We start from the raw sequence: 14,513 nt of genomic DNA on the forward strand, positions 1-14,513 counted from the left end.
CAGGATAAAAAAACGCTCCTGAGTCGTCTCTTCGTCAGTCTGTGGTGTTAATCTGTGTGATGGATTCACATGTTTTCTATATTTAAGAGCCTGACGGCAGCTCCTAAAGGATTTCACGGCGTAGAGATCAGCATGACGCTCGGCTGTATGAAGCAAACAGCCGAGGATCAGCTTCCAGATTTAGACTGATGGAGCCTTTAACTCTGCTACGGCTGTCACTTTGGATGTTCAGGTTATTTATGAATCTTTAACACATTTCTGTTTCTGTCCGTTTGAAAAGATGGAGACACAGTGAAGGCTCCAGTCTTCTCTTTGAAGCTCTGATATAACTCTTCTTTAAACACCTAAATCTATATAAATCTGCACGTGTTGAGAATGGACATCCAGCATTGTTACATTACATACTGTTGACAGAAAAACACACTCTTTAAACACACACAGGTGCAACCTTACCCTCCCTCTTGTTGTTGTGGAGACATTTGACTTTGGGCAGTTTGGTGAGCAGCTGGCAGTCGCTCTCTGAAACAGAGGGAAGATATAACGAAACAAACAGGATTATTTGTGTTATATAATGAGATGAACTAATGAAACAGCACAGAGATGATGAAATATGTAATTCAGGGTATGATCAGGGTTATATATGTAACATCAAGCTGTAGGATGATGACTAACAGAGGGATGAATGGTGCGTTGTGTGCCGCTGTGTAATAAATCTTGAGTTTCTGAGTCTGGAGGGAAATCAGCGGCGTGTTGAGGAGCTCAGCAGCAGCAGCAGGACGGCGTTTCAAAGCTCTCTCTTTGACAACTGGTGGGTTTGTTTAGCTGCTGTTCAGCCGGCTGTGCGCTCCCCGCTGAATGTCTGCAGCCTTATTAATGTATTATTTTAAATAAAAGTGTCTGCTGTAATACACGATGAAGAAACACTGAGCTGTAGAGTGAGGAAGAGGAGGAACACCGCCGCAGGGACTTGGGCCTTTTATAGAAGTGAAATGAATATTTAATGCAGCCTTTGGAACAACAACAGCTTTTAAGAATATCTCCTGTTCGCACATCAATATTACATCCAACGTTATCCCAATTTTACTGATTTAAGTGTGAGTGTTAAAGTTTTATTCCCCCCGTGGAACAACACGGAGATACAAACACACCTGATCGTCTTTATACACAGTTATTTTCTCACCTCAACTTATCCACAGATTCAACTCCAGGCATCACATTTAAAAACATTCAACAAAGAATATTTCATCAGCTGCCAACAGCAAGGACAAAAGATCACCCAAACCGTGACGCTCAGCCTCCTCTAAATCAACTGGCTCTGAGGTGTGTGATGATCCACGCTGTAAAAAGTGATTTTACATGTTTGTTGTTCCATCATATTATCTAAAGTTAGTATGACAAAAGATTACTGAAGTTGTTGTAAAAACACATAATTATAAGTTGGCATTATCTCAACAACAAAATATGTTTCAACTCAAAAATCTAAGTTGTTGTTAATGTGATGCTGTTTTGTAACCATGAGTGAGGAGGAAACACAGTGGATATAAGACCTTGATATGTTACACAGGCAGTCTGTGCTCCACATAGCACAGACAGGCTATCTGTGCTTCTTAGGGCATAGGCCCATGTACTCAATGATTTTTTACAGTGCATTATGGGTTTATGCCAATGCATGAGATGTGTTGATACGTTTGGATAAGAACAAACAAGACAGCAGGTAATTACCATGGAGCATAAATATCTGGTCTGTGCCATTTAGAACACAGACAGCCTGCACCATCTGTGCAACATCTTAATGTACAGCAGGCTCTTAAGCTGCGTTTCCACCAAGCAGTACGGGTCGGTTCAGTACGGTTTGGGACGGTTTGCTACAGTTAAGCCTGATCCTGTTTGCGTTTCCACAGCAAACTGTGCCCTCTTGTGGTAGGCGGCGTGTAAACTGGATGCTGGAAGCCGCAGTTTTTAAACAATAGCGTGACACCGTAGCAGCCAAACACAGTTTACCCTGCTATTAAATCCAACAAAGAAGAAAAACGCTACACAGTAAACAAAGAGCACAGATGGAAGACATGCAGCATTTCGTCCTCTCTGTGATTGGCATGTAGCTCTCTGATACAAAGTGCAATCAAGCTTTGTTTCAGAGAAGTCTGTGTGCCGCCAGGAGAAATGCAGCCGCTGTCGCGTAGTAAGTGACGACTCTTTTGACCAATCAACGGTCTGCAGTGTGTTGCTCCACCTTCCGAGAGCGGATCGGTCCATAAGGAAGGATCGGTACGAAAGGGTCCCAAAAAAGTAGGCCGGCTAGTCTAGTTTTTTTAGGGATCCGTCCTGGGATAAGTCCGTGAAAACACCGCAAAATGTGCACCATACCGCAGACGGTCTGCTTGGTGGGACAATATTATATCCACTGTGTTCCCTCCTCACTCACGGTTATAAAACGCTATCGCAACAAAAAATACCTTACTGTAGAAACTTGATGAATTAAGTTTAACCAAAATATTTTGTAGTTCACTTGAGCTTTTTTTAGTTTAAACTAAGTTAAATCAACTTAACTTGGTCAAAGCAACAAAATGACTTGAATGAGTTAAGTTGAATCAACACATTATTTTTTTACAGTGCAGAATCCATTAGTCTGGTATGGAACCAATAATATTTCATTAACTCTGATAATCCAGTCCACGTTCATCCTGGGGCAGAGGTGCTGAGATTAAACCTGAGAGAGTGAAACAGTAAAACTTAGGGCCGGGATGAAATGAAATGTTTTTCTCCCAATTTGATTCTTTTACAAATTTTAGGGTGCCGGTTCGATTTTTTTTTCCATATTTATGATTTTTGCAATTTTTAGTTTACTTTTTTAAACATTGGACTGGGTAAAAAAGTTGAATGATGATGGTGATGATGTCTACAGACTACACCAGGAGCCATATTTTTTCCAAAAATGCACACCACATGTCAGTCAGTTTCTAGGATTTATTCAGGAGATCTGACATCTCTACTTTTTTCAACCCAGCTTATGAACAAAGACTGAAATGAAGGACTTAAATTGGAAAAAAACATTTTTTTCAACAAAAATCACAATTTAAAATCATTTAACAAAAAATCCTGATACAATAGATACATTTTTCCTCCCACCTCCCACCTCCAGTGAAACTGTTTTATGACAGCGATGCTTTGTTTCAAAAATTTGATACAGAAAAATCTTCTTGACGACCCGTCAGAGGTCAGTGACCCTGAAGACCTTCATCAGAACCCTCTGACCCAGAAAATCCTGACCTTCTCCAACGCTCTGATCCTCCTCAAACACTCAGAGAGAGATGCCAAAAAAGTCTTAGACAGGGAGAAAACTGTACAAGAGTTTTGAAAGTTTTAAAAATCCAGACTCAGAGGAAACAGCTTCAGAGTTTGACTAAGATACAGCACTTTACTGTAAGTCATCTTCCTCTCACACTCCACCTACACCCCACTCTCTATCCTCTTTCTGTCTCTGAGCACATCTGCAGCAGTCGTATTTAATCCCCTCATGGTGAAATCTGGACTCATGATGTTTAGGAGCAGAAATCTTGTGCTGGGTTCAGGTCGCTAAGTAACATGAGGTAGAGATGATGTCTGGAGGCAGGATGAGAGTTTTTACCAAGCACAGAGCTGCGTGTGTGCATGTGTGTGTGAGGTCTGTGTTCATCTTCGTGTGTGTGTGTTTTCAGACTTTAAGCTGACATGTTTTAGAAGTAAACAGTCCGCTCTGTTCCTGCTGCTCATTGACTCAGAGATCAGGTCTGTATGAGTCTGATTTCTTCTCTCCGCCTCTTTCTCATCTGTCTCCATGATTCCTCCGTCTGAAGCTGTCTCTATTTAACCTTCATTACGCAGACCTTCACTTCTATATGTGTATGTGTGTGCATGTGTGAGTCTGTGTGTGTGTGTGCTGCTCCGTCTGTCCTGATTGGCTGTCAGCCGCTCTCAGCAGGTGTCTTTGGTAATAGGATGTTTGAGCGCCTGTGGAGGAGCGTCAGCAGGTGGAACTGAGCCGACAGTCTCAGCCTGAACGTTGTGCCGAGCGGGGGAATAATTGGTGTTTTTACTCTGTGAGCCGTGAAGGAAGCTTTAACACCTCACTCCATGTGTGTCTGATCTGCGCTGAAGCCTCACGCTGCAGCAACGACACAAAGAAGACCAAGTTAAAATGTGTCCAGGCTTATCTAAAAAAAAGGAGCTCAGTCAGCGGATCCACAACTGGACGCCTGAGGATCCAGACACAGCCGGTTTCTGGACTCTCTGAAGTCTGGGGTCAGACAGATCACTGGGGCAGGAGGTTTCGAGTTAAGGATTGGTGAAAGGAGGAGGGTCCCCTACCTCTGTGGTCATAGGGGTATCACTCTGTCCACAGGGGGCGCTGAAGTTTGACCACAGGCGTTTAATGACGCTGAAGCACAGGTGGACACAGGTGAATAAACCTGACGTCAGTAAAAAAAATCAAATCCTTTCATCCTGCTTTTTGTTCCTCCTCTGCTCTCCCTCCGATTCTCTGTTATTAAGCTTTCTCTTACATGTTTCTCTTATCACGGCTGCACTCAGCGGCTCTGAAGCAGAGAGCTCTCAGATTGTTTCTGATCGTATCGAGGTCAGCTCTGCAGATATGTAGGAGAACTGATTCTGCAGCCAGAGAGGAGGGAAAACGGAGAGTAGAGAAGATCAGAGCGGTTTCTGTGATTGTTCCACAAGTTCAAGGATTTAATCTGAGACTCCCTGAACAGCAGAGATAAAACGCACTGCTCACTGCGTGTTTGCTGCTTCATCCAAACTTTAGTTTGATTCATTTTAAACTTCTTTTCCTCCACATCAGCTGCACACAGGCACTGTGTAATCTTTGTACACAGGAGCATCAAAATGAGTCAGAAAAAGGTGGAAAAATAAAACATTTCAGCATTTATTTTTTTGAACAAGTCTTACAGTTCACACTAAATTTAGGGTTTAATAAAATCAGAATATTGATATCATCTAGTAGTATCAGGTCACTGAACCAGTGAAGTCCTTCTGGCGCTGTCGGCAGGTGCCACATCTTGCTGTAAAATGAAACCAGCCTCACCATGAAGCTTGTCAGCAGATGAAGCATAAAGGGCTTCAAAGTTTTTTGGTAAACGTCTGAAAACCCAGTGGACCAACAGCGTCACTGCGGCAGCGTCACTGCGGCAGCGTCTAAATAAAATTACTTTGGAAGCCATTTTCAAAAGTTTCCGTTGTAAGTTGGCTCAAACGCATTTTTTGCATAAACAAAAGACTGGAACCCAACAATTCTTTTGCGTTTCATACTAAAACCACTGTAAACGTCCCCGATATAGAGACATCATGATCTCAACAAGACCAGTCAAAGTCAAACAGCGCCCCCTGCTGTTCAGAAAGAGCAGTCCATGAAGGGCTCTAAACTTTCCAGGTAAACATCATCTTTGGACTTTTGAAAACCCAGTGGACCAACATCAGTAGATGACATGACCTCTTCAAACCATCAGTGACTGTGGAGCCTTCACTCTGGACTTCAAGCAGCTTGGATTCTGGGCCTCTCCACTCTTCCTCCAGACTCTGGCTCCTTGATTCATAAATGTCATAAAACATGACTTTCATCTAAAAAGAAGACTTTGCTCCACTTAGCTTTAGCCCAGTTCTTTGTCTCCTTAGTGTGGGTAAGACCCTTCAGACGTGGTCTCTAGTTCAGGACTGGTTTGACTCAAAGAATAAGATCTGTCTGTGTGTGGGGACTCTTGACACTCTGACTCCAGGCTCTGTGTAGTTCGTGAATGGATTTATGAGGACATACTGTAAAACCCTCAACATGTCTGTTCATCTGCATCATCAGCTAGAGACTAACCTTTATTTATTTAACCAGAAAAAAAAACCCATTGAGATCTGGATCTCCTTTACAAGGGCGACCTGGCAAAGAGGTCTGCTGCACGTCATAATAAATAAATAGGTATAGTACGCTCATTAAAAGAATGATTAAAACAATACTTTATAAATAAATTAAAATAAATTACAGATTGAGTTCTGGAAGTGAGTCAGAACAACAAGTTCAGAAACATAGGCACTGGTCTGTAGTTTCTTGACTCTGTTTACACAACATTTAACCCCAAAATGCAAAAAAATGCAGTAAAAAAAAATTGTGTTTACACGGAAACGCTGAGGGACAGAAAACGCTGTTGTAAGCATGCCAGGCCTGTAGCTGGCGCTAAAACTAACTTATCTAGAAGTGGCCTTTGGTAGACCTCCACTGAAGTAGAGCTGAAGTGGCCATCTGGTGAAAGCTAATTGCAGAAGTGGTGCAACATGCACCAGATGTACAATTTTTCGAAAGACAGAAGCACAACACGGTACTCGTCCAAAGCCTGTTTCTGCATAAACGGGAGGCTGAGACAAGTTCAAACATTTTGCATTTTTGTCAAAGGCCGACAGCGCCCCCTGCTGTTCAAAAAGAGCAGCTGGATCATTCTTCATCTCACTGATTGTACTTCAGCCTCATGTGATTCTCTTCCACAGTCTCACCTGCTGACAGGTCTGTCCTGATCCTCAGTGAGGACACAGCAGAGCTTCAGTACCCTGATCAAACGCTGTCCTCTCTCTGGATCTGACTTCATTTATATCTGTACTCCTCTTTACCATCTCTGATGCTCTGATGGTCTGTCTCACCTGGACTTCATGTCTCTGGGGACACTTAGACTCAGCTGTATGAGTCTGTTCAGGCTCACTGGTCCATCTCTCTTTGACCTCATGCAGACGTCACTGAACCTGTGGACCCAGCTGTGAGGACACAATCCTCCCTCTGACCGGTTTTAAAGGTCTCATCTCTGTTATCTCTGACCTGGAAGAGCCCTGGCCTCAGTGTGTGTTTGTGTGTGTGTGTGTGTGTGTGTGTGTGTGTGTGTGTGTGAGCTCACCGTCATCACTAAAGTCATCCACCAGAATGATCTCATGGATGAGATGAACCGGCGTTCTGTTCAAAACGCTGCAGAGACAAAGAGAGGAAGCATTAGAGTCAGACAGTCAGATCTACACGCACACACACAAACACACACACACTGAGCTGCTCATAAATCCATTATGTACGCTCTGCACGCCATATGAAACAACATATTGAAAATGTCAGCCCAAATTCGCATTGTGAAAAAAAGTCTTTCATTAGAGACGGAGAGATGGAAACATCAAAAATTCATAACTCTGGAAGGAGGAGAGGGAGGAGGAGGAGGAGGAGGCGGCTTTGTGCTGCTTTCCTTCATTATTCCTGCACCTCACATTACCCCGACTCACACACACCTGGAGGAGAGAGGAGAGCGGACAGAGATGGGAGGACAGAGGAGGGAAGGAAACCAATGAGGACAGATAAAGGGAAGGAGGAAGGAAAGATAAAAGGAGGGCTGTTGAAGAGACAATGGACTTTCTAAAGAGTGAGAGGCCGTGAGAGGGAGAAGAGAGAAAAGGGAGGAGGAGAGGAAATATATAGATGTATTAATAATTCAATTTAATGTTTGAAAAAAGAAAAGATGAATGGAGAAAGAAAAACAGTCATGAGTCAGGATGGACAAAGCAGAGAAATGAAGAATCACTGCAGGATTAGGAGGAAAGGAGATAGATAGATAGATAGATAGATAGATAGATAGATAGATAGATAGATAGATAGATAGATAGATAGATAGATAGATAGATAGATAGATAGATAGATAGATAGATAGATAGATAGATAGATAGATAGATAGAGTGTTGGCAGGGGAGTAAGAAAGACAAATAACCCTGATTGTAACTCTTGCACTCTCAGGAATGATGAATTAAGAAGTGATGGATGAGATGGAGTGAAAAAAGGAGGAGAGCAAATGTGGAGGAAAGGATTGGGGCGGGGAAATGAGGAAAAGAGGGGGAATGAAGACGAAGGGATGAGGTGATAAAGAAAGACAAACGCTAATTTAAACCATTAGATCATATTTAATCCTCTCAATCTTTATCCATCCATCCATCCATCCATCCATCCATCCATCCATTGATCTATCTGAAGCAGACATTCATGGATGACGGATGAAATTTCTTTTTACTTTTTTTGTCCCCTCAAAACACACACACACACACACTCATCTAGGAGTTCATCAGCCAGGTCTAAGTGTGAGCCTCCCAGCCTCTGTCTCTGTGGTTGTTCCCGTCCTCGTGGCGTGCTGACAGAGAAGCTATCTTGAGCTCACAGAAAATATTATCACCTCTGACAAAGCTGCAGCCGTGTGTTTCTGCGAGTCTGTATCTCTGCGCTCATCCCCACCCCGTCTCCAGCTCGTCCCCAGCTCTCTATTTTTCCGTGCTCTGACTTTTCAGAGAGCCGTTCATTACCCTCCAGCTGCTGTTTGGAGAGAGCTTTGTATCCAGAGAGCCGAGGGAGGAGCTGCATGTGTGGCCCCCGGTGGGAATATATAACCCGCTCTCTGGCATCCTCTGTGCTGATGCTAAATGGGCGCTGCTGTATCGCTGCCAGGGTGAAGGGTTCAATTCCCACAGGAGCCACTGGAGCTCAGCGTGTGTGCACTGTGGATAAAAGCGATAAAAGCTGCTCCAAATACGCTTTCCTGCCTCCAGGAGAGGAACCAGGGAAGGTGAAGCGCTGCTCCTGCACTACACACACACACACACACACACACACACACACACACACACTGACATACACACACACACACAAACATGCCTGCACACACACACCTGCGTCCAGTTAATAACTGATTTATTCCATTGATCTGTGTCCTGTTCACTGTGGGAGGTCTAGCAAAGTGCATGCTGGGTAAAAACCCTGGCCCTTAGGGTGAACAGCTCACTCCTTAGGGCTGGCTAACTGTAGCTTCAGGAAGTTAGAAAGCATAACAGCCTCACACGTTCTCATGCGTGGTTCTTGTGCATCTCATTTCTGCTTGTCACATTTGTACGGAAAGCATAACACAGCCTAGACTGTACTCTCAGGCTAACTTAGGCATCAGGCTAACTGGAAAATAAGGCAAATTGTAGTATCAGGCTATCTGTTGCATAAGGTTAACTAAATCATCCGGATATCTAAGGACTAAGGCTAGCTCTAACATCAGGCTAACTGTGGCATAAGGTGCACTGTATCACCTAGCTAGCTGTAGCATAAGGTTAACTGCAACATCAAGCTAACTGTATCATCAGGCTAACTGTAGCACAGGGTTAACTGTATCATCAGGCATCAGGCTAACTGTAGCACAGGGTTAACTGTATCATCAGGCATCAGGCTAACTGTAGCATAAGGTTAACTGTATCATCGAGCTAGCTGTAGCATAAAGTTAACTGTATCATCGAGCTAGCTGTAGCATAAAGTTAACTGTATCATCAGGCTAACTTTGACATAAGATTAACTGTATCATCAGGCTAACTGTAGCACAGGGTTAACTGTATCATCAGGCATCAGGCTAACTGTAGCACAGGGTTAACTGTATCATCAGGCATCAGGCTAACTGTAGCATAAGGTTAACTGTATCATCGAGCTAGCTGTAGCATAAAGTTAACTGTATCATCAGGCTAACTGTGACATGAGATTAACTGTATCATCAGGCTAACTTTGACATAAGATTAACTGTATCATCAGGCTAACTTTGACATAAGATTAACTGTAGCATCAGGCTAACTGTTGCATAAGGTTAACTGTATCAGGCTAACTGTAGCTTAAGGCTAAATGTATCATTAGCCTAACTGAGGAATAATGCTAATTTTACTATCAGGCAAACTGTATCATCAGGCTAACTGTAGCATAAAGCCAACTGCATCATCAGGCTAACTGTAGCATAAGGCTAACTGCAGCATCAGGCTATCTGTAGCATAAGGTTTACAGTAGCATAAGGTTTACAGCAACATCAGGCTAACTGTATCATCAGGCTAACTGTAGCACAGGGTTAACTGTATCATCAGGCTAACTGTGACAATAGGTTAACAGTAGCATAAGGCTAACTGTAGCGTAAGGTTAACTGTATCATCAGGCTAACTGTAGCAGGAGGTTAACTGCATCATCAGGCTAACTGTAGCATCAGGCTAACTGAGGACTAATGCTAATTGTACCATCAGGCAAACTGCAGCATCAGGCTAACTGTAGCATAAGGTTAACTGCAGCATCAGGCTAATTGTAGCATAAGGTTAACTGCAGCATCAGGCTAACTGTAGCATAAGGTTAAGTGCAGCACAAGGCTAACGGTGGAGCAGGTCTGAACTGAAGAAGGGCAGATTAGAGTCTCTGATGGTCTTGAGTCTGGAGCTTATCTGTGTTTTTCTGGATCAGTGTTTGAAATCTAAATCTGTCAGCAGAGACTGAGGGAGCAGGACCAGGATCTCTTAGGACTGACAGCTCTGCAGGAGACCATGATTCATCCTTTGCTCGGCCTGAAACTGATGAGTCATTCTCTCAGGGGTTAGGTGCGGACTCCAGGGGAACTAATCTCTCGCTCAGGCTGAGGGTTAAAGATCATCACTTTGTTTTCTGCTCAGCTTTAACTCTCAGAGAAACTGCCAAAAAGACATTCATGTTCCCCAGACGATGAAGCCTGTGGACAGCTCTCCATGTTTTTACCGTGTTCTGTGTGTCTCATGTTGTCTGTGTGTTCCTTTCGTAGCTCTTAGAGCTCTGCTGGTTGTTTGTTGCTCCTCACAGGTAAGGGGTGGGATTAATGCACACTGAGCTTTCTGTCCTTCCTCAGCTCCTCTTCTGCCTGATGGGTTATCTGACAGCCAACTCTTCCATCTTCTACCTCACTGGAGTAATTCATCACTCTGTCCTTCTGCCTCTCTCATCCATCCTCATCCCTCCATCTCTCAGGATGAGATCTCTGTCAGCGCGTCTTACGGGAAGCCTGACCCCCTGCTGTCTTTGGCTTTCCTTAAAGTAACTCTGATATAGAGATATCTTCAAAAACCTGCAGCAGGCTTCACCTTTTAAAAACTCAGACGAGCTTTCTTTGAAATGATTCATTGCACCAACATTTTCATTGCATCTTAAATCTTCCTCTCTGTGACAGAAAGCCTCTCCCAGCAGATCCTCAGAAACTGTTCCTGGACAGAAATCCTGATTCAGCCGCTCAATACGCTCCCTTCTGTCTAAGCAGCAGTGATGCATCGAGCCGTATATCTGCAGCCAGTAAAGCCTGTCTCATCACTGCTGATCTACAGCGTCTAACACGCTCCGTCCACAGACACAGACCAACTGGAGCTGGGGATGAGCGTCTCTCATCTTTAACCATCAGAGTTCACTTTAAGAGTTCACTATCAGAGATCACAATTGGGGATGCAAATTTACAGTAATTCATGTATTCAACTTTTCAAAATATCTAATGAACAGACCCTATTTTCATGATCGGACCCTAATGGTTAAAGGCACACTGTGCTTGCAACAAATATTAAAGCAAATTTTTATATAGTGTATTTTCATTTAACAGAGTGCTGTTCAAATTGCACATTAAAGCTTAAAACAAATAAATTCAAAACAAAAAGCAATAAATCTTGGTCAAAGAGGGACCAAGAGCATCCATGGCAATGTGTAGATTATCATTTTCATACAGATGATGATGTAAAAAAAAAAAGGAGTTCCTTCCAGACATGGACCGATAGATTGGTGCCGATTTCCTAAATTTTGGGGGATCGGTGATTTGCCCATCCTTACATATGAAACTGATCTTGTATACCTCCAGGAAGGGCTGACAGCCAGCCATTGTTGCTTTTCGCATTGAGACCTAAAACTCAGGACACTTTATTGGTTATATAAGTTAAACATAAAAATTGTATGGTTTCACAGGTATTATTCACTATTTTCCAATAAAATAAGATTAGAACATTGAAGGTATATGCTGTCAGTTATAAAAATAATAAAAATCAGTATCGGCCCTTATCAGTATCCGCAGGTCAGACTTTTTAAAGATCAGTGATCTGTGATTGGCCAGAAAATTGTGATTGGTGCACCCCTAGTTCCTAAGATTTTCCCATTTAGTCTTGAATGGCACCCCCAGGCTGTCACTGTCACGTTAACAGGCACTTTGGATAGGCTAAATGCAAAATAGTAGATTAAGTGTGAAATATCAATGAAGGGGATCCTCATTTGTCGGCACAGTTACTCATCGTTCTCAGATCAACCAAAAAAAACAAATAAACAACCCAATGTTGTGTGAAGGTTGCACTGCAACCACAAGAGAACATTTTGATTGGTTGGTTCCCTTAAAGGGCAACTCCGTTTTTTTAACACCTGGACCTTATTTATAGGTGTGTGCATGCTCATATACTCACTGAAACAAACATCATGCAGCTCGGAGTCCTTCAGAAGTTATTTAGATCCAACTGATTTTAGCCGCACTTAGTGGGGGCCACGGCAAGGGAGCTTCAGCGCAGGACATAATCTCTGCAAAATCGCTCATTTCAGCTATATTTTTTCATCCATTGCCAGTGTTATCACAAACACACTCCTCTTCTGTTGCCATAGGCGAACACTGTCCACAAGCGCACCACCAGTTCGCATTGAGTCGTGGACGTGCTCCTGTTTGTTGTTCTCGAGTCAGCTCTTCGTCTCTCTCCCTCTGCATCCTTCTTTCATGGAGCTCCTTGTCCGTGTACTCAGGCTCAAACCGGTAAGGACAACCGTCAAACGTTTGTTTACCAGGTCAGCTCTGGGTCAGCTGGCCCACCTGAAGACGGTAGACGAGCTGACTTTATGATAACACTGGCGATGGATGAAAAAATATAGCCGAAATGACCGATTTTGCAGAGATTATGTCCCGCGCTGAAGCTCCCTTGCCGTGGCCCCTGCTAAGTGCGGCTAAAATTGTTTGGATCTAAATAACTTCTGAAGGACTCCTAGCTGCACGATGTTTGTCTGAGTGAGTATATGAGCATGCACACACCTATAAATAAGATCCAGGTGTCAAAAAAACGGAGTTGCCCTTTGATGTTGAGGGAATGTTAGGCTTTGTTAGGTTTCATTGTAACCAAGGGGGAACGCCCTCTCAACATTAAATCTTGGTTTGGTTCTTACTAAACTTTATATAACCAAAGGCTAACATTCTCTTTACATCCTGTGTTACTAGGGGCGGACCTCCTGGAATGTAATTAAAGTCTGTACGTACATCTTTTCCACTCTCGTAGATGTTCTCTGTGGTGGTGGCTTGTACACCGGCTTAACAAATGCCATCAATTCTTTGAAGCCTTCACCTTTCACAGAGCTTAATGGGAGTGCACCTCCAAGCTGGTCTTCGCCGCTCTGGTTTCGTCACATTGACGTGCTAACAGGGCTAGCAATCGACATGATGCGAGGCTGCCTGCCTCAGCTGTTTTCTCGTTGTGCGTAAAGCGCATGTGGTTGAGCATTGAACTAGTTATTCTATGGCACATATCTCGCACTGCACATTAACTTCGTTGTTTTTGTCAAAGTACTTCCAGACATCACTTTTCTTGACTGACGTGTCGCAGGTGTAGCAGACAGTTCTGCATTTATTATGCTTATGCTTTTGGTAAAATAGCATGTTTCAGTTGCCGTAGCTGCCGTAAAACAGTTGTTTCTGCTAGAATCTGGTTCGGTGTGCTGAAGCTGTGGCCAAAGACATTGTATGTTTGTATCCCATTAATAATTTTCCTTCCTGGTATCTTCGGTAAGGCGAAGACAAAACGCTGGGTCACAGATGTACAGGTGTGTGTGTTTAATTTTGGCGCCAAAAGCAGCGCTTGCACAGGTGTGCAAATAACAAAATGTTACTCTAATAATGAGGTTAAAGGCAAGTATTTGAGTTTAAGTTAGGGCTGAACAATTAATTGATTTTAAACCGACATCGCAATGTAATAGAATGCAATTTTCAAATCGCAAAGGCTGCAGTTAGAAAAAAAAAGTTTCATTGAGGTCAGTAAAATTTCAGTGTTCCTTTTTCTTTTTCAATTAGGAAATGCAAAAAAGACTTGTTTAAATGCTTACAGTATCTTTTGTTGGTTGGTCATTCTATAATATGACTTAAAACTTGTGTCAAGTGGACAATGCAGAAGATAAAGGTCCCCCCCCCAAAAAAAATTGTACGCTAAATCGCAATCGCAATATTGGTCCAAAAAAATCACAATTACATTATTTTCCAAAATCATTCAGCCCTAGTTTAAGTATGAACACAATTACTGCTAGGTCAAGTTTTATTTCTATTGGCGGGCAGATCTGATCTCATAGGACCTCTTAAGACGAGGTTTGAAGAGCCGGGAGGAGGACAGGAGGAGAGGAAAGGGGGAGAGGGACTCTATCAGAGACAGAGGGAGGGAAGCAGAGCCTTAATCTGCGTCTAATGAGCTCCTCTTAATAAATCCTGAGTGAAGTGCTGAGCAGGAAGAGATCCAAACTGTTCGACTCACTGAGTTAGAAAGTGCTGAGCTGGTGCTGATCTACAGACCTCTCTCTATCTTTCCCATGATGCTTCTCTGTAATAAAGGACCCTCACACACACACACCAGCACCCACACACCCACACACACAGATCCAGATGAAAACA

General features: G+C 43.1%; 1 protein-coding gene across 1 annotated transcript in view; it reads right to left on the reverse strand.

The window, feature by feature from the left end:
- The window catches only part of galnt14 (UDP-N-acetyl-alpha-D-galactosamine:polypeptide N-acetylgalactosaminyltransferase 14 (GalNAc-T14)), a 147,330-nt gene that overhangs the window by 41,580 nt on the left and 91,237 nt on the right, over nucleotides 1–14,513 (reverse strand). Inside the window, exons 4-5 of the mRNA XM_074685661.1 lie at nucleotides 6,921–6,988; nucleotides 454–519 (exon numbers count right to left, since the gene is read on the reverse strand). Coding sequence (XP_074541762.1) covers nucleotides 454–519; nucleotides 6,921–6,988 — 134 coding nt within the window. The remainder of the gene's footprint in view (nucleotides 1–453; nucleotides 520–6,920; nucleotides 6,989–14,513) is intronic.

This window comes from Halichoeres trimaculatus, unplaced genomic scaffold (genome assembly GCF_033239565.1).
Source record: "Halichoeres trimaculatus isolate MK-OKI-2021-1 unplaced genomic scaffold, fHalTri1.1 fHalTri1_scaffold_13, whole genome shotgun sequence".
NCBI lineage: Eukaryota > Metazoa > Chordata > Actinopteri > Labriformes > Labridae > Halichoeres > Halichoeres trimaculatus.